Consider the following 25,044-nt stretch of genomic DNA (forward strand, 5'->3'; position numbering starts at 1 on the left):
GTACCAGTGATCCCCATAATTTTAACAATATAGATCAATCCATGAATGCCTATTACCATTCCTCGCAATTTACAAAAGAACGAGCCACCAAAAACAACAGATGATGTTGAATCATGGTTAATAACATCAAATAATCAACAATCTAGGAAGTGATTGCGCTTGTTGTCCTAAAACGCGGCGTCTTAGGAAATACATCAACTACACGCTGTAAAATAACATTTCAACCAAAACAACCCATTAATCTTGGAAGCGATCACTCAAGCGCCGGAGAGTACGAGGTTGCTGTCGCTATAGTAACTGTGACTGAGGATGTACATTACGACAGAAAATGGCGACCGTCGTAAGATTATTGGAGCGGACTCCAAGTATTATGGAGCAAGTTTTTGAACGAAATAGGTAATTTGACCGAGTGCTTATTGCTTCATTTAGTGGTTAACTTGGTGTAGTTATGCAGAACGTTTAAAAAGCTTCATGAAATTTATGACCGTAGGCAATTGTTGGCAAAAATCCAGGCTACTGGTGTTGGAAATTTTCGGATCAGAAATGACAAAAACAGTCTGACCATGCAATCCTGCGCATGAGTTAGCCTATGGTCGGATGTCGGACAACTCGACCGTTTGCCAACGCGACTTGGGACAACTCGACTGTTGAGACAACTAGACAGGTGGGACAAGTGGGACAACTCGACCATTTAGGCTAGGCCTACCAGGTTGTCTCTTAAGACAACTCTGCCGTTTCCAGTTCCATCGCCAGGTTGATTTTAGTGTCACTGTGCGAGTAAGTGACCAGAGCTAGAGGGGAACAAATTGTCTACAATAACAATTACGAGCATCCATTTACCAAACGTTATGCAATGTTGTTGTCATGAATTTTTTCCCCTCTGTTTAGTCTTCTCAGCTTGTGCACATGAAATGTGAAAAAGGCTTATTATGAGTCTATTTGTCTCAGTGGACAGACAGTTTGCTCCAATGGTCAAGTTGTCAGTCCATTTGAGGCACACATGGTCAAATTGTCCCACTGGTCGAGTTGTCTCAATGGTTGAGTTGTTCCAAGTCGAGTTGGCAAATGGTTGAGTTGTCAGAGCCCCATATGAATGATGATAATGGTATGGTATAATTCTTTGCTGATTGAATGGCATGAATGGGGACAAAAGCTTCCAAAAATTGCCACAAAAAGTGAAAAACCCTTAATTTTATGTAAAATTTCTTTTTAATTCATAAGAATTATGGAGAATGCACACCACTATGCACAATGCTAGTCAGGTAATCATGACAGCAAGCTGACCAATGATGTCCGTGTATTGAGTGATAAGCATGCATGATGCAGCCAGATGGGCAGGCGATAAACCTTGTGCCTAGGCAGGAAATTTTGTGAAAACATGCTCCCTTCAACTATGAGCAAAACAATCTAAACTTAAGTTCATGAACACAGAAAGTTCGTACAGACAAGAGACCAAGTTCTGTGAATTAAGTTGCAGAAAGCTTCTAGCAACATGGATTTTTTTTACATGAAGCTGTAAGGTTGTGTGCGTGTATGGCCGATGTAGTGTAACTAAGCCATTTTGACCGGTATGTATAGACTGGTTGCCACATTTCCATCGTGTGTTCTTTTGCATGGGTGCAGTGCGACGGGACCAGCACAACATTGCTGTAATGCACTGAGCTTTGTGCACATGTTTTTAGGGCTGTGTCAATTCGAATGATTCACTATTTGAATATTTGACCTTTAATGCAATTGAATATCTCTGAATATTTGGTTGAAACCGACTAACAGATTGTTGACGAACAAACCAAAATCAGTTGCAATAATGCAGACAATAATACATTATAACCACTATAATAGCTTCTCATGACTATCTCCAGCCTTGATTTAGCAAGATTTAAGAGATGAGCAATACTTCTTGCCCTGTTGAAATTTCTACTCCTAATAATTCACTTTTTGAATTGTTGTAAAATTTCTGTCGCTTTTCTTTTGAATCAGCTTGAAACAAGCCTCCATATTGCAAATTTTCTTATTTTAAACTGAAGAAAATCTTCCCTTCCTTTTCATAAATTTTGCATTCAAATATTCAAATTTGGAAAATAATATTCAATTATTCGATAATCGATCAAATATTCAGATATTTGGCACACCCCTATGTGTTTTCACCACTGGAACAGTGAAACCCAATGGGAACTTGTGAAAATAACGGATGTTTCTTTTCAAAAGTTGCCAGTATTTGGAGGAAAACATATAAAAACAAGTGTTTTAATGTGAAAAAAGGTTGTCAAGAGGTATTTTGTGAAGACGAAAAAGACAACAGGATTTATTAGTTTTATTTCAAATTGTTTAAATTTGTTTGTCTAATTTGTCCATAACAATTTCAGGGTTGTGCAAAAAAATTACAGTTGGTTGGGAAACATGAAGCACAAGTGTCTTTTGTTTTTGGTATCATGCATGATATGTTGGGCCCGATCGGTTGATCAGCAAATCGCCCAACTGCTCTAAACAACTAGTTGATCGTGTAATAATCACCAACTTTACTTCCCTTTTTCAAAATAATATTTTGCAGCTGGGTCTGTCCACACTAAAAGACATTTGCGTTAAATTTCATACAATTTCCAACTGTAAAATTTTGCCATTATTTTTTGCCTACATGTGTCTTCACTGTTTCTGATTGTTGTCACAGCTAGGTAAAGATAAATTGAGCAGTATTTGAGAAATTACGGAAGTTCATTCTTGAATATATAACATTTGTCACATGAACAGACACTTTCTTTCTAAATATGAAACTCAAATTCAAAACACAGTTGAAAATTACCTGTAATGTATTAAATACCCTTTTTAGTTTACTTTTAGAAACTTTCATTATATTATAAAACAATTCCAGTGTAGATAACACAAATTTATTTCAAGAAAAAAATGTAACGTTTGTGACTGGACAGACATTTCTCTTGTGTTGAAATTAGAGCATGAAAACATAATTTTCACAAACCTTTGGTAAAAAAGTAGTGATTCCACCCTGGTCAAACTTTTCATCTGGAGAAAAAGAATTACCAGAACAAGAGGTATTTCTAAAATTGATAATTATTTCTTTGTACTGGCAAAAGTGAAAAAAGTTAAAAGTATCGTAATGATTATAATGTGTTAATTTGTATGTCAATAAAACCAGCATTTTGATCAAATTTAGGGTTGAATATTCAAACATTTAATTATTTGATCTGACTCAGCCCTCAATAATGTGACTCACGTTGGCAGGATAAATGCAATTTTGGCCTCCAGCATTTTTTTTCTTTTTGAAAATGCGGCTATTTCATGCCTATTTTGAATTTGTCGTCTGCTCAGGATTGCCGAGGAACAGCGATGGCTGGAATGGAAGGCATCTGTGCACATCCAGGCATGGTTCCGTGCCGTGAGGGTACGCTCCTACCTCAAACACCTCCACGGGTGTGCCACGGTGGTGCAGAGGCACTGGCGGGGGTACCTGGGACGGGCGTTTGTGCGGGTGCTCATCAGGAACCAGGTGCTCATTATGCGGCAGAACTTCTACAATGCCATGGCAACCATTGTAAGCCTCGGTTTGATTTTTGTAATGTTTGTTTGGCTTTTTCGTCCATTTGAAAAGCTGGACTCTTTGTTAAGTGTTAAGAAATGTCACAGTGAGCAAACAAAGTGAGATGTAGCTTGGTCAGATTTTACTTTAGAGATTTACAAAGTTAAATTTGTGTACTGAGGATTTCACACTTTGTATACGTGTACATGTGTACTTTTCAATTCAGCCAGTCGAGGCCCACTTTCCACTGAACATCATAAGAAGGCACACACGTTGATAAACTGTGGCAAGAATTTTTAAAAATTTCAGATAAAAAATCTAAGTTAAGAGTTTTAGCAAGCTGTAATCTGCCCCGAGCAGAACCCCCCTCATCGGTTGAAAAGAGCCATGTCGGTCAGGAGTGTTCATTTTGTGGGCAGCGATGTGACTGCAACGCTAGCATTTCATAGTCGTTTGTTAACCAGCAATGTGCAGTTACTACCAAAAGAGCCTGTGTTGCTAGGAAAATTGCGCCCTCTCTTGGTCCAGCTCAAAGCCCATTTGGGCACTTAATAACTTGCAACATCTGTAGCGATTATCCAGTACGTCTACTAAAGAAAACAACTTCACACTCGCAAGCTTGTTTCTTCAGTCAACCCAAAACACCTCATACCGTGTTTCTGTACTGCAGATCCAGAAAATGTGGCGGGGTTTCTACACAAGAAAGTACATATCCAATTACTACAGTCGGAAGAGGTATCTGGAAGGGTTACTCGTGAAGAACGAGATCGTGAGGTGAGATGAGACAAATCAAAGGGGAGACGTGACACTATCAGCTCCTGGAGGAAGTAACTTCTCTGTAATGAGAATGGGAAACATCCCTGTCAGTGTTAGACATTGTTGTGTGCAGTATTAATAAGCACTGTATGCTCAGTGCTTGTCCGAGAGCTTGCGAAAAAAAAACCTCACAAGCTTACTCGGGTGGGACTTGAACCCACGACCTCCTGCTTACTAGTGCAGATGTCTTAACCACTCGACCACCGAGCTTGCCGGGGTCGGCTGGCCGGTCCGAGTCAAATGAAGCAGCGGGTACCGCGAACTATTTTCAAGATGTATTTTTGCGTTGGGAGATGTTAATTTTATATAACAGGTTTTGCCCTTACCCAACGTTTATTAATAAGCACTGTATGCTCAGTGCTTGTCCGAGAGCTTGCGAAAAAACCTCACAAGCTTACTCGGGTGGGACTCGAACCCACGACCTCCTGCTTACTAGTGCAGATGTCTTAACCACTCGACCACCGAGCTTGCCGGGGTCGGCTGGCCGGTCCGAGTCAAATGAAGCAGCGGGTACCGCGAACTATTTTCAGATGAAAACAATTGATATGAACTCAAGAATATCTCAAGAATAATAGCTCAGGCAGTGTGAGAAAAATTACAAAATTTATGTGTATAGTTGTGAAGGATTTGTATTATTTGTTTTCTCATGCAAGACGCTAGTTATTCATTTAGGGCATTTATGGTCCTTTTTTCTCTCAGTAAAAGTCTGACTGCAAGGCTCTTAGCCCCTGTACAGTGGAATTATTTTGACCGTGACTGCTGGGCTGTGGTATGCCCTGAATGGAGGGCTTTGTCCATCAGCAGGCCCCATTGAACCAGCAGCTGCATGGTGAATAGACTGTATGTGCGGTATGCACTAATCCTCACACAATGGTGCGGTAGTAGCAGGTCCTCCGTCGCGAAGGGTTTAAATCAGCACTAGTGACGACGGGTATCATTTGTATCCATGTCAACTTTTTAGTGGTATTCACCATTGACATCGGTTTTTGTTTCCATTTCAGGCAAGAGCTGGAAGAGTACAGTGAACAGAAGAACCGAGAGAGGGCCATCGAGATGGAGCAGACGATGCAGCAGATGATAATCGATGACGCACGTAAACACCACTACCTACTCAGCACACAAGTGGTAAGGGGACCTTTAGTCGTGATGGGAGTAGATTGAGATCAGTGCCAAGCTTGGATTTTTCTGACAGAAACAGCCCAATAAAAGTAGAATATAAGTCTGCATGAATCCAAAAATTCTTTTTAAAAGTTAGCCAGAGTAGGGACTGGGTTTTTTTGGACTCTGTTTTGTAATTAATTAGTGTTACCACTGTAACAAAATATCCCAGAGCATACGTACCAGGCAAAATTTGCTGGGAACCAGAGGCAGGCAATTACATAGTCCCTGACGTTTCAGCCGGTAGCGTGGTCTTGTTGGCCAAATATTTTTCTGGGCTTATCAAATTTGTGAGTTCGGAGACTCCAGGTCGTGGGAAGATTATAGTGACGCTGAAAAAGGCACCTTACAATCCAGCATCAAATCCAGTCGCAGTTGGTAAATTACAAATAAAATAATACTGTTGCTATAGGTTCCTGGCATCTACAACTCGCCATTCAAGCCATACCCTGATGAGATGGAGATGATTCTGAGGGGTGTCCAGCCCCGTCCGCCTCCGGGACCCAAGCCCAAGAGGGACAACAGGTCGGGGAAGGTCATCCCACCCAGCCCCCCCTTACCCCTCACAGAGCCCCTCCCACCCATCGGAGAATCTAAAGTAAGTAATCCTCCGGTAATTAATGTACGGGAATGAGTTTCCCTTTTCTCCATTGTGGGAAAAGCCATGAAAATCAGGGAAAAGTCAGGGAGTTTGATTGGCCCGGAAAAGAAAGAAACAGCCTATTCACTGAATGGTCTTTAGTGGAAAAAGGTTGGGGGAAATTTAATATGGAATTTCTTTTCCATGAAAAGCTGGGGACTCTGATGTACGATTTTAATGTCATAATTTTATAGTCAATATCTTGAATGTCCAAGGAAAGCAGCAATTTAAAAAAAAGAGGAAGTTATGTCACATGCCCGGCTTGTTCGAACTTGAAAAACTCATAAGATTAAACATCTTCAAAACCACTTCATTCGGTCCTGTTGAAGCTGCCTTCACATGTTGACCTTGAAAAGGAGTTTCAAGATGAAATGGCTTCCAATCTGCGCCATGCAGTAAATATAGAAGCACCGCTTACTGAGGTATTTTTTTTCAGTGTGGGCATTTTATCCTTCATATTGGAGATTCCATTTTTTCTGTCGGTTGCAGTACTTTGATATCTGATAATGTCATCATGACATTGCACTTAGGATCAAGACTGGTCTTCATGCCAGGTGAAAAGAAGAGGCGTTGATGTGTCATCCGGAAAGAAACAAAACATAAAAACAGTATAATACTGATTGGTGATCAGGTTGAGTGTGATCACCTTAATTATAGCCTAGCTATAAGCCAGCAATCTTCAAGACATAACGCTTGGTTTCACACCGCAACCATTCAGTTACAGGGGCCATTCAGGATGCCCGAAGAGGTCATCAAGCAGCGCTTCAAGCCCCTGCAGCCAACGCTAAGGGTGGCAACCTCCTACACGTCAGTGGAGGAGGCCAGGGAAGCCATGAAGGCCAAGGAGTGGGTCATGAGGGTCAACGACAACATGTAAGTACTCTTCAAAACTTGGAGTTAAAACAACTGGTTCTTCTCAGAACCAAACAACTCAAGAAAGAAATTAGCTACAGCACTTGTTACAGCAAACGAATGAAACTTTAGGGTTTATTCCTGTTCTGAATTGAAGGATTGGAAGCATATTTATGTTGACATCAACACCAAGCCTGCAACAATCGAAACTGCCTTTTTTCTTGTGTATATGCGTGGAGATGTCACTTTTTTTTTAGCTAGCACTACCTCTGAAGTGAGTGTTCTTCTTGCTGTGCTCACCTAACGACTTGGTCGGGATGAAATAAATAAAGGCTCTGTTTGCAGAAAAAGCATGTGTTAAGCAGTGCAGTGACTCTAGGCCCCAGTAGTGTTTGACATGTGTACCTGTGAAAGTGTATATTTTTTTACAGAGGTCATACTATTTTGAGAAAGAGTGGACAACCTGAGCATAATTAATGCCCCATCACAAAGCCAGTAGGCTTGTGTTGTCAGAAGGCACAGGATTTAGTCTGTGACTGAATTAACCTGTCAGTGGGAATGTGGTCGGTTCCACAAGCTTTCTAGCTGGTGTCAAAAATGTGGTTTAATTCTTACAGATTTGAGCCCTTCACAAGACGAGATCGCGCCTACGATCCTCTCCTTCACACTACTTCCAAATATGGTCACCTGCCATATGGGACCAGATACTTCCGCGAGACAGAGGAAGCCAAGAATATAACGGCGATGGTAAGTCAGCTGTCCCCTACAATTAGACTCAACTTAAAGAAAGACTTGTTTAGAGTAGACAAGGTAGTGTGCAACTGGGGTTGGAAGAAGATGCGACCACATTGTTACCACTTTCAGCGGGCTAAGCATGTCAAAAATTGCAACGTAAATTGGATCCTATTGCTTTTACAAGAGGCTCATCTCGTTTTTGGTGAAGCACACTCCGAGAAATTACAATAGTCATACTACACAGAACATTCATTTCAAATGGAATACCTTTTTTGACAAGACATCAGGCTCTTCTTTCACCTTTGAGGACTTTTTATTTTATGCCTATCCTTGTCCTTGTTAAAAGTGACATCTCGTCCAGTTGTCACATTGTTTCATTTAAATTGGTTAAATACCTGAATTAATATTTTTCATAAGCTTTCTTTTGTTTTTGCAGAATGTTACGTAAAAGTAAATATTAGTATCTATTTCTTGTCAAGACGTGTAAAAAAAGAAAACTCTCATCAATGTTTTTTACATTTTGTTCACAGAGGTTCCAGCCTGTAGTTTCCCCTATCCCAGTGTTTGAGAAGCTCAACGACACATATTCTAAGGGCACTGAAACAGTTCCGTGATGAGAAGATACCAAATCTTGACAGACTCAAGAGGAATCTTCCAACATCTTCACACTAGCTTCCTTTTCTGTGATAGGTCTTTGGGAATCTTTTGAAAGACAATAACTACCTTCATTGTTGTTCACACACTTCATATCTGAAACCTTCATTTTTTGCCAAATGAAAAGTTCTCAAAAACTGCACTGAATACAAAGATGATTTTGGCCAATTTTTTGTTGAGGTCTGTTCCCCATTAAAAATGATCCCTTCGAATTGCATCTGTTCATTAGCATTGGTGAAAATTGAGTTAGGGTGGGAATTTCTGTTCAATTTGAAAAACGTTTAGAAAACTTTCCCAAACTGTTTAAATGTTTTAACATTTAGCCAATACTTTACAGAGGCTGCTACTGCCTTCCTTGGTGTTTTCATGTATGCATAATTATAGAGTTCAGTAATGCATGCCGTCCAGTCAATGTAAAAATATAGATCGATGTTGGGACATTTAAAACAAGCAATGTTTCTTGTCAGTTTCAGAAGTAATGAACAACAATCCAAGGAGATGCCATAGCTGAGATGGCACTACACTGGCATGTCACACACTCTGTTCAACCCAAAGCACACGGTTTGACTAATCACAACAAACATCCCATTGTTTTAAGCAGCATTTAATACAAACTTTTGACCTGTACATAAATTTGGTACTTCCATAGAACTGACTTTTCAATCTGGTCACTGGATATGTATATAAAATGTATAGTCTTGCACCAAAATCTAGCTTGTAATCATTTTTCAAACCAAAAACTGTAAATATTTAAATGTACTTGTAAATACTTTTATGAACTGTAAGAGTTGTAAAGTGCTTCAACATATGTCATTTGATCCGTATCTATCATTTTCAACATTGCTTTCCAACAAGGTCTTGCATTTGAATAAAACATATATTTCATTCTTCCAACTTTGTGACCATTTATTTTAATCACTTGGTAAAACTGTGATTGGCATTGCACATCATTCATGTGTGATAACGTGTTAAGTTCTTGTCTTGAAAAAAAGTTTTTTTACCAGCAATTTGCCTGTAGTTTGAAAGACAAACTGTTAGGAATTTGATTTGAATATGATTGATTTTTAATTGACACGGAACTTATGACCTAGGCTATACGCCATGCAACTGCTTATACCAGGCAAGATATGGGACGGAGGGGTACCCCCCTTACCTGTCCAATCCCTATACACACTCTAGACTATTGAACACACTCCCCCAGAAGTCTGTAAAGAATTCCTGAGATTCCGATCAAACAATGACCAACACAAAGGCGGGGGGGGTTCTTTCCGTCCCATATCTTGCTTCAAATGCAACTGCTGTGCAGAAATTAAATCCAAATGAGTTTGGCTATAGAGAGGCGTCATGCCACTGCTGTTCATAACACCCACAGCATGGTATACTCTGTCGAGCAGGAGGGCTTGCCCAATGCAATTTGCTGAACTGAATTTGTATTAAACACCATGATGCTTGTCATGCTGAATTTTGAAAAGTCCTATTTTTCAATACTTGACATGGCAGTAGCATGGCGTGTAGCCTAGGTCTAAGACTTTTAATCTCATTTGCAACCACACAATGTGGGATGATGGAATCCTGGTGGAAAACCACTATTATTTTTTAAGTGAAAAGAAAGTTGCCGTCCACATTTTTGTGACATAGGAACCATTTCAGCCGACATTGCAAAGAATTGGCCCAACGAATTTATCCCCACAATAACTGTCATTTACACGTTCTCAAAGCACTCAGACTAATTGTGAGCCAACCTTAAAATATTCAGCCACCACTCCCAATATTAACAGGACTACTTCAAAACAAAGTTACATATTTAGAGAGGTTTAGTTTCATCTTAGTAAACAGAACTATCAAAGTCAATTTGCATCAAATACAAAATAATATTAACTTACACTGTAATTCAATTTATCATTATTTCTGCATGGTTGAGAGCTGAAGAATAAAAAATTCATATCTTTCACGATTTCTACTGTTGCACATAATACAAAATATCAAAGCAAAAAGTGGTATGAAGGATCAAAGGTGGAAATGGTTCCTCAATAATGGGGAATTAATGAGTTGTGGAAACACTAAGAAAGTTGTTACAAGGAACTGCTACGGTTTTTTAATCTATTATAAAAGACAGTACCTCATATTTGTAAATGCCCTCAAGACAGAAAGATCCTCTATAGTGTGTATAAAGTCTGGCGACTTCTTGTTCACTTATTTGTTGAAGTCTTGGTTCAAAACATTGAACTATCTGGCCAAGCACTTTGCTTATTTCCTAAAAGTATAATGTACAATAAATTGTAATCGGAGGTTTGGCTTTCAAAAAACATTTCAGGTCTCAATTTGTAACACGATTTCTTGTATGAAATTCATATAGTTCCCTTTTACGAGCTAAGCTCAGTATAAAGAGCAAAATGTTACCAAAAACAATACTTGCACATTTCAAAGCCCTTTTATGGTTAAAAGAAGTCCTGTACTGTCAAAAAAAAACCCCTGACTTTGAGGTCAACCTGCACTCTCTTTTGGCAAAATTTCATCATGACACGCCCCTGTAATTACTGATTACTGCTACATGATCCTGATTACTGCTACATAATCTCAAGGATAACACATAAAATAACATTGCACGTCAGAAAAAATCATTAACACATCCTTGTTGAACTCCAGGCAAACAGTACAAGCCAACATATACAGCTTTCAAATGGTAATACTGAAAGGTGAAGGAAAAAGGTTTTTTGCCTACTTACGTCTTTCAAACAAAATATTGCTATATGTGTACCTCATGTTATATCAACACGTTCAAATTTCAAAGTACAGAAAAAACTAATTGTAAAAAGATAATGCAACGGTACATCAATAGTTATCGAGTACATGTACTAGACTAAGTCAAATTCAACAAGATGGAAAAATGAAAATAATACTTTGCAGTATAAAAATGAAGAAAGTACTATAAACACTACACTTCATCACCATTTCACTAAGACAAAAAAGTCTCACTGGAGATATGCGTAAATACTAGGTTTCGAGAAAATCACACTTGAAAGCGGTCTCTTTTTCAAACACACGTATTTGCCCAGAATACAGCGTTTCTTTGTCTGAACCAATGCTACTCCATGAAAGAGGGGATCTTAAATGACACAAACCTACAAAATAATATTTACAGAAATCAATGAAAATTGTTTATTTTGTAAACAAACATTTGTCTGATCGTAAAAACACAAATTCGTGTGACTTGTCTTCGTGAAAACGGCACACACAGAACATGCTTTTGCCATAGCCAGCGCCAGGTGCAAAATTATTACATTTGTGTATGTTTCTGGAGTCAATTTGTCTCTTTTAGAAATGGCAAAACCAGTTTTGCCCATGGTTTTGCCTTTTACTGCCAATGCTTTATCTTTGGAAGACAACTTTGTCTCTTCGTGAAAACGTAAAAAATGCAGTTTAGATGAATTTTGCCCAATGGAGATCGTGATTTGGCTGATTTCAGTTGATTTGGTTTTAAAAAAATGATGATTTTTTAAAAGTTATCTAACCATGTCAAAAAGTACACCTCACAATTCTACACTTGAGGTACAAGGATGGTTTTAAAAAATTGATATCAAAGAAATATGAGAGTACATAAGGACTAGTGGGAGGCCGTCTTGCCTGTAAAGAGGTACATCACCAGTGACTGGGTCTGTACAAATGCAAATCTGCCCCCCTCCCCCAAATGACCTTGAAATCAAATTAAAAATTTCAACTTCAACTGTTCTGAAAAATGAGAAAGCTCCAAACCCACAGACCAATCCAAACATGAGCAATGATGAGGGCATTAGGACAACTACTGTTGAAAAAAATTATTGGCAACAATTCTGAAAACATTCTTAGGTTTTGGGCCTTGGGAAAACTCCAACATTGTGGGAATCAATTCCCATTGGCCCAGGAGTCACGGTTCTGTTTAGAATCAAGTCCTAATTTCCTATGGAAAAGAAAAAGCATCAAAAGAAAGGTATTTAAACAAAACTCAGAAATCTTTTCAGACAAAAAAGTACCTCTGTGAGTATACAGCTTCCTCAAGCACTGGTCTGTTTACAAAAAATCTGGTCCAATTGAGCACGTTTTTTTTTTAAAATGGAAGGATTTAGACGGGGATGAAATTGATCCCTGAACCTTTGCATCTGCAGCATGCTGGGAAGGGACTGCATCCGGGGCTGCAGCATGGCTCAACACTGGGGTTCGTCCCTTTGATCTGTGACCTCCCCCATGTCATGCCCGCCTCGAAGCTGCCCTTGATGGCAGCGATCTTCTCTAGAAGGCTCTTGTACTTGGGGTCGGCGCTGAGATCGTAGCGCTCGCCAGGGTCTTGGTCCAGGTTGAACAGCAGTGGGGGGTCGTGGGGGGTAAGCTTTGCGCTGTCCCGGCAGTCATGGTCCCTGTTAGTGGACCCTGAGAGCTTGTTACCCCGAGTGAAGTAGTGGGCCTTGTACTGCTTGTAACGCACGGCGAATATGCCTAGCGTAGGGTTGGGATTTTCTGGGTAGTAAATAAAAGTTTCTCTTTGACTCTGAAATGAAGAAAAAGAGAAGAAAAATGATTAAACAACATCAGCATGTTAGGTTTTGGGAGCGCTGATGGCTTGCAGAATGCAAATGTCACAGAACTGCCATAAAAACTGCTACAAAACTCTACTTCTAGTACGTGGGCAAAAGTCTGTTTACACTTAGCAAATTTCGGTCTTGAAACACTCTCGCACATTCTACTAACCTAAAAACATTTTGCTCCAAATGCTTATTGAAAAACATTCCCATTTTTCTGCCAGGAACCCACCTGAATCAAACAAAAAGTTGCCAGTGGGCATGGATCAATAAATGAATTCCTTTTAAAGGATGTCTAAGCGAATAATCAATCCCTATTTGTTTTCCCTCCCAAAATGCTGCAAATTGCAAAGGAGAAGTTGTAAAGACTACATTTCCTCAGCCTGTCATAGGCAAAACAATTTGTTACCACTGCAAACTTACAGGCCTGTTATGAAACAAGATCTCAGACATGTCCACGCCATCCAACACCTTGCCTGCAGGCAGGGGAGCCCCTGTAAGGTTAGCTATAGTAGGCAGCAGGTCCAAGCTGCTTGCCAGCTCTCGGGTGCGGCCCGGCTGGATCTTCCCGGGCCATAGGGCTATTGCCGGAACCCTTTGACCTCCCTCGTAGGTTGTACCCTTACCGCACTTCAGGAGACCTGCGCTGCCCCCCCTGTTCTGGTTCAAGATACTTGGTCTGCAGTGATGATGGAAATCAACCAGTTAAAAGAATCTGTGTAACTTCCGGTAGAGAGTCCTATTGCTGATTTTGAAAAAAATGGTCTCATCACATGATGGAAAATTCTAAAGGCCTTTTAAACTCAACCAGGGGTTCAAAATCTCACCCATGCAATAAAGCAGGGTTGAGATCAACCTGGGCTGATATCAATCTGGGGGGTAATTGCGGTTGGCCCCAGGTTAAAAATCTAGAGTAAAATCTAGTGTGAAACACAGCATGTTTCCACTCCCGCATCAACCCCGAGATTCGTCCTTTTTGAAAAAGCCTTCAGAAAACCCTATACTTTTATGACTGCAGTTGTGAAATTTGAGATCAGGACAAGGAAAGACGGTTCACTGTAGTCACCAACTGGAAAAAAATGAAAAAATTTACATGTTTGCATATATATGTATCAGAAAAACATATACATGTATACACAAAAGGCTTCTGAAATTGTTTTGTGACCAGAATGACATCATTTACTAATTTGTACAAATCTGAAAGTCAGAGAAATAGGCTTATAAATTTTTTCTTTCAAACTCTCTTTCTCTCCATATTTAAGAATGACAATTTTCTACAGTATGTCAGATAAAAAAGTAACATTCTCCTTTTGATTCAGAACTTTGCCTTTCAAGCAAATTCAGAATGTGCGCATTGCAACTCAACCACAATTTACCCATTGTCAGCTGTGAAGAACACAAAGGTGTTATCAGCTACTCCGCTGTCCTTTAGCTGCTGGACAACTTGACCAATGCTCCAGTCCAGCTCGGCCAGTGAGTCCCCAAATGTCCCCCTTGATGTGCTGTTCCGGAATGCTTTGCTGGCAAACTGTGGGTGGTGGGTGTGCTGGTAGGCATAGTATAGAAAGAAAGGCCGCCTGCTTTTAGCATTTGTGGCGATGTAATTCCTTGCGTGGTTGGTGTAACGCTGCTCTAGGGTCAGCAAGTCAGTCGGCTGCTCCACGATAGTGCCGTTGTGGAACAGCGGGCAGCTGGCGTACTCGGGGTCGCAGTCATTGAAGCAGTGGTCATGGGGGTAGAAGCAGACCGGGCAGGGGCACATGTCGTGGGAGTACGGTATCCCGTAATACTCGTCAAAGCCCTGATTAGTGGGTAGGTACTCGCCGTTTTGGCCGACGCCGAGATGCCACTTTCCGATGATTGCCGTACTGTAGTTCAGCGGCTTCAGCATGTCAGCAATGGTGACCTCATTGTGTTGTAGACCACCGGTGGAATCAGGGATGAATACCCCTGGCCATACACCTGACCGTGTCTGGTAGCGACCAGTCAATAAGGCAGCTCTATTAAATTAAAAAAAAAAAAAACATATAGTGCTTACAAAAGAATTTAAGAAAGTTTAGGAAATCCTGTGTATGAACATCACATTTATCTCGGGCTACGACAGTAAATGCCAATGAACTAGAAATATTGGCAAACAATTAGGATTTGAAGGTTGTTCATCCCACACTGACTAATCATAATAATTTTTTACCTATGACCGATGCCCTTTTAAAACCATATTTGAGGGTTATTTTTTTTTTACAGTATATAGGCCTAAGCCTCTAAATTTGACTTGTAATTTACAAAACAGTTCTCACATTAAGCTAGAAATATTGGCAAATAAGAATTTGGATTAATAGAAGGTCATTCATCCCACACTAACCAATCATATTCATTTTTCTACAAATGAATGGCTGATACCCTTTTAAAACCATAGGCCTATTTGAGCAAGTTGAGGGTTATTTTATTCTTACACAAAAGTAGGCCTAGACCTATAGGCCTAATAAGCTTTCAAACTTGATTTGTATTTTACAAAACAGTTCTCACATCCTATAGTTCCCTACCGTATCCAGAGAGACAGTTGAGACAGACAGATGCTTGGGGCATAACAACCTCACCTCATGACCTCAACAACTTTACTTGGGCGTGTTTTGGACCTCTGTCGCCATAGCGACAGAAAGAGATAGCTTTCAAAAGAGAGCCGTCCACAGCCCTACGTGTGGGGCAAGTTTTGGACCATGGCGTAGTACTACCTGGATGGACTGCAAACGGAAGACGCAACATAAAACTGCATGAACTGCAAACCAGATGCCGATAGCTGGTTCAAATTCGGTGTGACAGAAGTTGGATGGCCGTAGGTTTCAAGATCTCCGAATCCCAGGTCATCGGCAAACAAAATGACAATATTTGGCGGCGAAAGCTTCGCGCCATCACAAATTATTAAAGGAAATACGCCAAACAGAATGCACAGCTGAAGTGCACTTGGGGCTGCCATGTTTACTTGAAAGCATGTGATGCATTCCTGGTAACTATTAAACTCGCCCCTGGGCAACTCGCCCCACCAAAATCTTCGCTGCAGTGAATTTAAGGGGCACACTACGTGGGGCGAGTTGACTATTCCCCTACAACTTACAACTGAGTTCATTGGATAATATCAGACCAATTCATCAGCACTAACCAATTGAATATTGTTTTAAATCAACACGTCTCCTCGCAACGTTACAACATTTTTCATTCCTTTCTCGTCTGCTGCTTGTTCTCTCTGCGTTGAAGGCCGGCCCCAATCGAACATAAATTTGGTGAACTGTGCGACAAACTGAAGGCAATATAGTAATTGGTGTGTAACTCGACCATAGTCAGGTTTGTGTTGCATACTTTCTGGGAACAAGGTCACAGGAACGGCTTGAATCGACAAATCCCGTGCGTCCAGGCCAGGCAGACTGGTAGCTTACGTGGCTTTGCCTGTACTGTAGGCTGTACTGACGACCAAGGCTGACATTGGCTACAGACAGTCTGACGGTGGAGGTGGACTTCACGATCAGAAAGTCAGGAACCTGTAGCTATTACTATGGAGGAAGATGACTTAGAGTTTACAACCAAAAAGAGGGTAAGCCAAAGTTGCTGACCATCCTCATGAACTAGGCCTACCCCCAGAACTGTGGGGTCTGACATGTGAGCGGGGTGGATGTCGGACCCCATGGTTCTGGGGGTAGGGTTGAGCATTCAGGTCGGGCCCAGAAATTTTGTTTTACTTGTGAAACGAAACCCTCAAGAGCTAGGCCCACAGCTACCTCACAGTTGCTCTCACTGGAAAATTTGATTAAAGAAGCAGAATTTGCAACACCAGTAATTTACCTGATAGGCTTGATTAAAAAAACAGATAATGCTATGACCCCATAAACAAAAAGACTTCAAGTCACATGGAGTATAGACTTGAATCAAGTCGGACTTACGTTGCTCTTCCCGTGTCAGCCATCCCTTCAGCTGGTACGCACCACACGGTCGTCAGGCTCGGCCCGGCAGCTCGCATAACCCTTCATTTGATAGCTTTTATTGTACAACGTGTGCCATACGTCACCAGTCAGTAAGTCCGACTTGACGGATAAGCCAATCGGAAGTCCGACTTGATGGATAAGCCAATGGAACCCCCCCGTCGGTGATATTTAGTTATTCATAATTGCAACTGAACGACATGACCTTGCATAATGTATATGGAATTTCCACCAATCGAAGTAGTCAGACTTGTAGAATCGTTCATTATAATGCAGGTATGAACAACGTAAAATCATGTCCGGCAATGTGATTGGCTGCTACCACTGTTGGTAGATGAGCCCATTTGCTGTTTATAAATGGTTGGCAGATTTGTCAAGTCGGGATTTCTGAACTGAACTCCTAGTAATAAGTGGACACAAGAGGGCACGGAGCAAACAACGGCACCCAGTCTCGATATTCATCCAAAGTAGAAATGAAGATATCACAAAGATCCCGACATGAGTCAAGTCTACATGGAGTAGTGACTTGCAGTTCTGCAAGTAGGCCCAGGCCTTTTCTATAGCATGGGACTAAAACTAAAATTAGGCCTAATACACTAGGCCTACCAATTGACATTTTCCCACTAAGATTAGGTTGCATCCATTTCTCACACTTATCCCTCGGTGTTTTTTGAGAAATGTAGGCCTATTTTGAAGTTCCGCAGAAAGTTTCCAGTACTGACCTCCCCGTTGGAACTTTTCATGCACCTATTCTTTCATTCTCCTATCATAAATCCGTTTTCATTTTTTTTTTATTTATGTAGGCCTACATGTACATTGCTGTGTCAATGACAAGAGTTACTTTTGGCAACAGCGTACACCATAATCTTTGTATACTTTACATTGATAGGATGCTAAGAAGGGACGAAGAGCAAGACAAGAGAGGCAAGAAGCAGTGGCCAGCAGCCAGCCCAATGGTGACATTGGTGGAGATGAATCAGCGGAGGGTATAGTCCCCGTATCGGAAAGAAATGGAAGCGTGAGTGACCAACCATAGTACATCAACCCTAGCCCTTCCCAGTTCCTTCAGAATCTACTAAGAGGTTTTGGAGGATTTTGTAGGGTTGTGGACAAAATGAACCTACCTAGTTCTGACCACTGTTACTTAATGTGGGACCTGATGGTGTCCTTTGAAAGTTTAAGTGCTAGACAGCGGTAGCCCGGACAGTGGTGGATTCTGAATGAATCTGGAAGAACCCTAGCAAATTTCCCACAGACTAAGGATTAACTGCCCCAAATATGACAATAACATAAAAGATGTTTTTCAAGGATGTTGATGGCTTGAGTAGGTCATAAGTGTAAAGCCCAACTATCATTCTTTTAAATGGGACTTGATGTCTCAAAACACATTCAACCAAAAAATGGTGTCATAGGTTTATTGCATAGTATAGGAAAGATTCCAAGCAAAAATACTCGGGCCAGAGATGTGATGAAATGATTTCATGAACTGATAATGTACATGACATCAAATTCACATGTATGGAATTCTTAGTGCTTAGACCTGTGCTCTTTCCCTATGGTGTAGGACACAGCAATTTCACATTCCCCGTTACAGTAATCAGACTGATGCAACCGTTAAATTTTTTGCAGCCCCGAGGCCCACCAAGTAGACCCAAGAGACGGCAAGGCGGCTGGGCTGATGATGCACCCAAAGCTGACAAGAAGCCGTAAGTAGCAAGTTAAATCAATCCAATATCTAATTGATCATGCACAGTTTAATTTACAATGTTTCAGTAGGAACATCAATGAGTAAAAAAATGGTGTAAGATATAATACATCATGACTAATTATCCTGAAGAGAAGGAAACAGGGATTCTGCATGAAAATATTTCAAGACCAAGGAGTTTGAGCTTAGACTTGTGCTTGGTTCGTCCTCTTGATTTTGCTGTGTACCCCTTGGTTTGGACCCTGCCACCCTCCCTTATTTTTGCATCTAGGTTTACCTTGTGCGTTGCATTGTTGTTTTATTGAGTGTCCCACATGTAAACCTCATTTATTTTGAAAGAAAAATGGTTTGTTGTTTTAAGAAACTGTGATAAATATGTGCTTCGTGCTGAGTTTTAAGTTGGGACTTTAACGAGTACGGTTTTTGTACATTCATGAATCATTGGAATCTCTGTTGTAGAATAGTCCAACACCCCAATCAGTTTTCCAAATGTAAAACCCCAAGATAAGAGGGAAACTGAATATCCTTGCTATGAGTGCATTTGAGTACAGTTTCACCTGCCACTTTCTTGAATGAGGCTCGGGGCCTGACCTGAATGGTGCATCTCCAGAACTCGAGGTCATTGGTGTAGGGTGAGGGTTGGGAACCTCACTTGAGGCTCTACCCTGGGGATAGTCCAATGAGTGGTACTCAAATACATTCATTGCCACTGCATGTGTTGCCATCACACCCTTACTTTGCTGATTTGTTTTTACTGCTTGGCATGATGACCCTCTGTGAAGGTTGGGGACAGCTGATGAGCTGCAGTCCTTCTCTGAGTAAGTTCAGAGCCCGAGGGTATGGTTCAGGATTGAATCGGAATTCATAGTTTTCATGCTGTGGGTAACTGTCCGCGTGGCAATAATGCTTGCCAAATTTGGTATTCAAAATACCAGTTTGTTTTAGTTTTCACATTGTGATGGGATCCCACTAGATACCAAAACTCAGAAGACTTTATTTCCATTATTAGCCAGCTTTCATCCTGAATCATATCTTCCCTGGCTTTCCTTTCCTCGTGTGGCTGCACTCTGCTCCTTGTGTGATTTCAAAATTTGTCCAGATGTGCATGATACAACATAGTCCATCTAGGTTTCTCTTACTTTGATGCTGTTAAAAAACTGCACTTTTCAAATTAGCTTGAACTAGATTCCATGTGTCGTATTATATATGCTAGCACCGTCTTAAAATGTACACTAACCATTAGTACGTAAATCCAGAACTACTCAGTAGACAAATTCACATGTACGGTACTTGCACCTAATTAAAGCGTGTACATTTCACCATAGCTTTACGATTTCACCAAATAAGAAGGACTGATTGCCAACTATGAAGCTTTGTTTTTACATGTATGGCTTAGAGGAACTTTCCTCTTGAAAATCAGATTCAGTGTGACCATCTAATAATTATAATTTACTGTTATTGAAAAAAAAACCATACAAATACCTGGAAAAAGGAAACTTGTGAGAGGTTAAGAAGACAGAAACTTCATTTCTGCCCTGCTTTGTTACTCTCTTGAATTAAGGTGTTTTTTTCATACTCGGGCGGCTTTCCTTTGTGTGAGGTTTTTGTGTTTATAGGAGTGTGTTATGCACCGTTTGCTTTCCCTTCATTTGAACCAACTTTTTGCAGGGAATTGTTGAATTGCTGTGTTGTGTTTTTCATGCATCAATTATAAATCATTTGTGTGTTTTTACTCAATGTAATATAGTATCTTATTTTTGTTCAGTAGAGAGTTTAGAGTATATGGTGAAATTGCTTTCCCTTCACACAAATGTTCACATCATCTTATTTCCCTTTAGGCACTTTTCTTGCAACCTGTGTAAGTTTCACTGGAGTTGACAGGACAAATTTCCCAATCACAAATGAAGGGGTGGAGGGCTGCTTTACTTTGAATCACTGCTGCAAAGCTACTTGGGCTGAGGCTGACCTTTTGGCCTCACAAACAATTGTGAATATTTGATGTGCCTTTTTTTTAGCAGACAGAGTGACTCTCACGCACACGGCATGTGCACCACCATTTAGCGTGCACTTGATCTAGTCAAAAGCACATTCCCAAGGTGGTGTATAGTGGCTTGTTACAAGTGGCATTTGTGTGTTTCGTTTCTGCAGTGAGCGAGCACGAGCAGAGAGCCCAAAAAGGAGAGATGACTCAGATGACGGTAGGGCAGTGAATTTATTTCATAAATAATTGAAATCTTGGCACACACCTTACAATACACGTGTAGGGAGCCTGAGTTAGGTATTATGTTTTTTTTTAGTCTTTTAAGTGGAGTGATTTTATGAGTGACCAATACTCTTCAAATGTGAATGAGATTTTATTGTTTTGTGCTCTGACTTGTTTATATGTTTAACAGTATGCACTGTAGCTTTACATCTGTGGGCTAAAAACAGACACCGTCGTTATCTGTTCTAGTTGTCTGTAGACAAGTGGGTGGCTGTTCTAACTGGACACTTGAAACCAACACAAAGGCTGTGAATGAATGAAGATTAAACTTACATTCTGATTATGTAAATAATCATTCATGTGTGCCCCGCACCTTCTATGTGTATTAAAGCCCGCACCTGGATGTATTATGTCATCAACATTGAGAGGTTGTGATGGAAAAACCTGTCACCTCTTGTCCGTACACAATGCCCTATCATACTTTGATGCAAGTTCTAACATAATTATGTCGCAGGTGCTTAGCACAAGTGTACTGTTGATAATGGGTAGGTATAGCACAAAGACACTGGACCATTACAGAGCAGGAGGTTGACAGTGCAGAGTTTGCCCTTGTCTAACAAATGACCTACTTGGCCTAGAAATTCAGATTTGAACGCAAAATTCAGATTTGAATGCATTAGCTTCATCTCTAAAATGCAATCTCCAGATATTGGACAATCCTTAATAATGAAATCACAAAAGAGGCTTGTCACCCTCTATTGTTGTTCCTGTAAACCTATGAAGCTTTTTAATGGTGGATCAATATTCCTTTACAAAAAACGCCAAACAGAAGGTGTTCATTGCAGCTGAAGCCTTTAAAAAGCTGTTCCATCCTGCTGCAGACATTCCTGTGATACCAGACCTGGACGATGTCCAAGAGGAGGACATGGCCACCCAGATTGCAGCACCACCCAGCGTGCAAGTCAACCGAGTGGCTACCTACAGGGAGTTAGACAATGACCTGCTGAAGCATTCGCAACTACTCACACTGGTAGGAAGGCTTTCATTGTGCTGTTGAATGCCACTGCGCTTGTTATTCCAATAGTTTTTGGGCCTTTACTTTTCAATGTGCCGATGAAATGTTAAAACGTCCTGTTTTTCTCATAATTCAGCACAGTTCAGTTTATTAGCCCTAACTGCTTGGGTATTGATTTGAATAGAAGGACTATGTACTGCAAATAACAGACTACTACATGCTTCGTGTTGGCTGAAATACCTTGTAATAAAAAGTACTAAAAGAACTCTACACCAGTTAACAGGAACACTGGTTTGCTGTGTACAAGTACTATTTTGTAGCCCTGTGTGAAGTCAGGGTTGAAGGAATGGGCATAAATCTAATCCTTAAAAGTTTTAGGTAAACAAAGTATGTGATGGTGTAGTGAACGGCGGGATTAACAGAAGAAAGTTCCCTCAAAATATGGTAATGGCATTCGGCCTTGGGATGAGGAAGGGTGTTTCACTCAATTCTCTAGTGACATCCTGGGCTCAATATCATTAGCGCGGCTCAACAGCTGAAGGTAGCCTCCATCTGTTTCGCAGTGACTGTTAAAGCGGTCAGCATGGCAAAAGGAACCTTGACACCTGAGGGAAAAGTTGCTTTAATCAGTGACGTAACAGTAGAACTCTCCGTACACCTGCAACTGTCAACTCATTCGAGTTGTGGGATGGTTTTTAATCAGCAGCATGATTTTCTGCTGTAGTGAGCAGGACTTTTGTGCTAACTGTTTAAGTAGTGCTATGAAATATGACCAAGGAAATTATCTGGATCAGGTAGAGAGACTCTTGAGGAGAACCGGAAATACCACTACATTAAAGACGATAAACTGTTGCATCTCATCAGAAACTCCAATACATTGGAATGATTGTCTTTCTCTCTTTGTTCACCCCACCACTCCCATCAGGATAACGACATAGACCTGAAGTTGTTAACCAAAGTTCTGTCGTCGGAGCAGGATGTGACGGAGGAGGACAAACCCTGGGACTGGGATCTCATCTTCACTGAGGTCTCCTCCGAGCTGCAGACTGAATGGGACAAACAGAACGCTGACATGGAGGAGAAGGGAAAGGCATAGCGGCCTGTGGGTGGCCTTCACAGAGTGGCTTCGGTGTGGACTCACAGTGGCCCCATTGTCAGATTGTAGCCTCATAGAGTGGCCTCACAGTGGTCCCCATGTCCTCATTGTCAGATTGTAGCCTCATAGAGTGGCCTCACAGTGGTCCCCATGTCCTCATTGTCAGATTGTAGCCTCATAGAGTGGCCTCACAGTGGTCCCCATGTCCTCATTGTCAGATTTTACCTTCATATATTGGCCTCACAGTGGGCTCATTGTAGCTTCACTGATCACATGAATGGCTCCTAGTGGCCTCATAGCAGCATCGTTCTAGCCTCACAGTTACCCCACAGTTACGCAGAGAAGCCTCATATTGTTCTTCTAGTGGCCTCACAATAGTCGGTTACAAACTAGAGCATTGATTGGCTCATTGGTACTTTTTTATTTGGTATAAGGTGGGAGATATTTTACTACAGTGTACATATAAAAAGAGTAAAATTGTGAAATATGGATAATAGTTCAGATTTTTTCTTCATTGACCACAACCCTATTCATTCCCTTTGCATCCAGAGGGTGTGATAAATAACAGCCACCACTGATCATTGAGAGACAAGAAATAAGACCCGCTGACCTCATGCTAACCAAGAGAATTGGACAAGTTTCCTCTTGCTGCTGCTGCCTTTTCCTGATCTGGAAGAAATTACCCATTTTGGTTTGCTGCATGCAACAACATTTGGGAGTCACTTATTTTGGAGACAAGAACTGCCTGCTTATTTTCTGCCATTTTGAAATGGTGATGAACCAACACATTGTTTTGCAAAATCATCAAATGTTATTGTCATACCTGTGTCTTGGATACTGTCTATTCATTGGCCCAGAACGATCACATGACGATCACACTCACCGTGAGACATCATTGTGCTGAAAGCATGTGCATGAGACTGAAGAGCTTCAGGAAGTTCAAGGGCGACATTGTCGCTCATTTAGTCAGTTTTGCGTGGTACCCACGATACGTTTTGTGCGTACGTTACCAGGATATTTGATCAATGGTCGCGCTCTTATAACAGACTTGTTCCCGTCCCCATGGCGAATAAAGTAATGCAGGGAGCACCAACCAGACTACATGACGTGAACTTATACTCACTGGTACCCGCACTACTTTCATTAAACTTTACGCAAATAAAGAAAGTGAGGGAACGGTGTATATGCAGACGATATCATTTACGTCTTTTATGTTAATTATACAGTTTGACAGTAGGCCTATCGTCTGCTGAACTTCTGAAATTCAGAGCTCGTTCCTTTGGATAAATTCCTTAAGACTGTGGTATGACAAAACAATTGTTGACTGCTGTGGTGTGGAATATGACGTTTTGAACACCTGATGGGCGCATAGCGCTCTTGGCTTCGCCTCGGGGCACTGTGCATCCTTCGGGTGTTCAGAATGTCATATCCCACACCACAGCAGTCAAGAATTATTAAACATAAGACATCTAGTCTTGAATTCTATCGAAAACACATTGTTTTGCTACTCATCAAATGTTAATATCAGACTTCTAGTCTTGAATTCTTGTTTGGTCAGAACAATGATGTCATGCAAACATAACGTGGCCAAAGCAGCAACATGTTTCTGGCCATGGTCAAGGAGATGCACTTTTGACAGCATGAAATAAGACCCAGTCCAGGCAGCCAGTGAAGTGTTGAGCCAACACTTGGTAGTGTTACACTCGATATAAAAACCCTCGCATGACCATCATAGGATATGTAAAAGTTACTCGGATGAGCTGCACCAAGAACTATTCCCAGTTCACTGCTCACACTGTTTCTTGTAGTTAGTCCTGTGTCTGGTCATGTGATAGTCTTCTTTACAACCTTGTATTTTCAGTGGTGTCCAGTGAACTACTGTCAAATTGTATGTACAGAAATAGTGTATTCTGTATCATATTTTAACATATTTGTAGGTGATTTAATTAAATTGTATCAGCGCGTGAGGAATGTTATTCTTTGAGCATGCTGTTGTTTTGGTTGATGTTTCAACTGCATGTGCATGTAAAAGGTTTGCAAATACTATCAAAATGACTTGTGAGACTTTGAGATGTGGTCTTTTTAATACTTGTTTGGTTTCTATTGTGGGTGCT

General features: G+C 40.9%; 3 protein-coding genes across 4 annotated transcripts; 2 read left to right on the forward strand and 1 right to left on the reverse strand.

The window, feature by feature from the left end:
• Positions 1-244: 244 nt before the first annotated feature.
• On the forward strand, positions 245-9,281 carry spata17 (spermatogenesis associated 17). Its single transcript, XM_022243740.2, has 8 exons — positions 245-396; positions 3,325-3,547; positions 4,203-4,306; positions 5,350-5,473; positions 5,919-6,104; positions 6,865-7,019; positions 7,616-7,745; positions 8,264-9,281. The coding sequence occupies exons 1-8, from the start codon at positions 329-331 to the stop codon at positions 8,345-8,347; spliced, it is 1,074 nt and encodes a 357-aa protein (XP_022099432.1). The 5' UTR covers positions 245-328; the 3' UTR covers positions 8,348-9,281.
• Positions 8,976-16,064, reverse strand: LOC110983976 (arylsulfatase A-like). Its single transcript, XM_022243729.2, has 4 exons — positions 15,673-16,064; positions 14,317-14,940; positions 13,364-13,619; positions 8,976-12,909 (listed from the first exon to the last, which is right to left on the reverse strand). The coding sequence occupies exons 1-4, from the start codon at positions 16,062-16,064 to the stop codon at positions 12,487-12,489; spliced, it is 1,695 nt and encodes a 564-aa protein (XP_022099421.2). The 3' UTR covers positions 8,976-12,486.
• A 320-nt stretch (positions 16,065-16,384) lies between these two features.
• ift43 (intraflagellar transport 43) lies at positions 16,385-24,906 on the forward strand. Of its 2 annotated transcripts, XM_022243731.2 has the most exons (7): positions 16,385-16,526; positions 17,801-17,929; positions 18,541-18,617; positions 19,399-19,434; positions 20,765-20,814; positions 21,701-21,849; positions 22,760-24,906. In XM_022243731.2, the coding sequence occupies exons 1-7, from the start codon at positions 16,488-16,490 to the stop codon at positions 22,928-22,930; spliced, it is 651 nt and encodes a 216-aa protein (XP_022099423.1). In that variant the 5' UTR covers positions 16,385-16,487; the 3' UTR covers positions 22,931-24,906. The 2 variants fall into 2 exon arrangements, with proteins under 2 accessions (XP_022099423.1, XP_022099424.1); XM_022243732.2 differs by lacking the exon at positions 19,399-19,434.
• Positions 24,907-25,044: the final 138 nt, after the last annotated feature.

The sequence above is a fragment of the Acanthaster planci genome, linkage group LG01 (assembly GCF_054643075.1).
Source record: "Acanthaster planci isolate LZ-2023a linkage group LG01, COTS_SCS, whole genome shotgun sequence".
NCBI lineage: Eukaryota > Metazoa > Echinodermata > Asteroidea > Valvatida > Acanthasteridae > Acanthaster > Acanthaster planci.

Excerpts from the sequence above, each read along its gene's own strand:
- spata17 (XM_022243740.2), top strand. The coding sequence starts at position 329 with ATGGCGACCGTCGTAAGATTATTGGAGCGGACTCCAAGTATTATGGAG. Across the intron at positions 3,548-4,202 it reads ACAATGCCATGGCAACCATT|ATCCAGAAAATGTGGCGGGG; the intron begins GTAAGCCTCGGT and ends TCTGTACTGCAG. Across the intron at positions 4,307-5,349 it reads GTGAAGAACGAGATCGTGAG|GCAAGAGCTGGAAGAGTACA; the intron begins GTGAGATGAGAC and ends TTTCCATTTCAG.
- LOC110983976 (XM_022243729.2), bottom strand. The coding sequence starts at position 16,064 with ATGAACTCAGTTGTAAGTTGTAGGGGAATAGTCAACTCGCCCCACGTA. Across the intron at positions 14,941-15,672 it reads TCCGTTTGCAGTCCATCCAG|AGCTGCCTTATTGACTGGTC; the intron begins GTAGTACTACGC and ends TTAATTTAATAG. Across the intron at positions 13,620-14,316 it reads TTCTTCACAGCTGACAATGG|ACCAAGTATCTTGAACCAGA; the intron begins GTAAATTGTGGT and ends TCATCACTGCAG.
- ift43 (XM_022243731.2), top strand. The coding sequence starts at position 16,488 with ATGGAGGAAGATGACTTAGAGTTTACAACCAAAAAGAGG. Across the intron at positions 20,815-21,700 it reads GAGAGATGACTCAGATGACG|ACATTCCTGTGATACCAGAC; the intron begins GTAGGGCAGTGA and ends ATCCTGCTGCAG. Across the intron at positions 21,850-22,759 it reads ATTCGCAACTACTCACACTG|GATAACGACATAGACCTGAA; the intron begins GTAGGAAGGCTT and ends CACTCCCATCAG.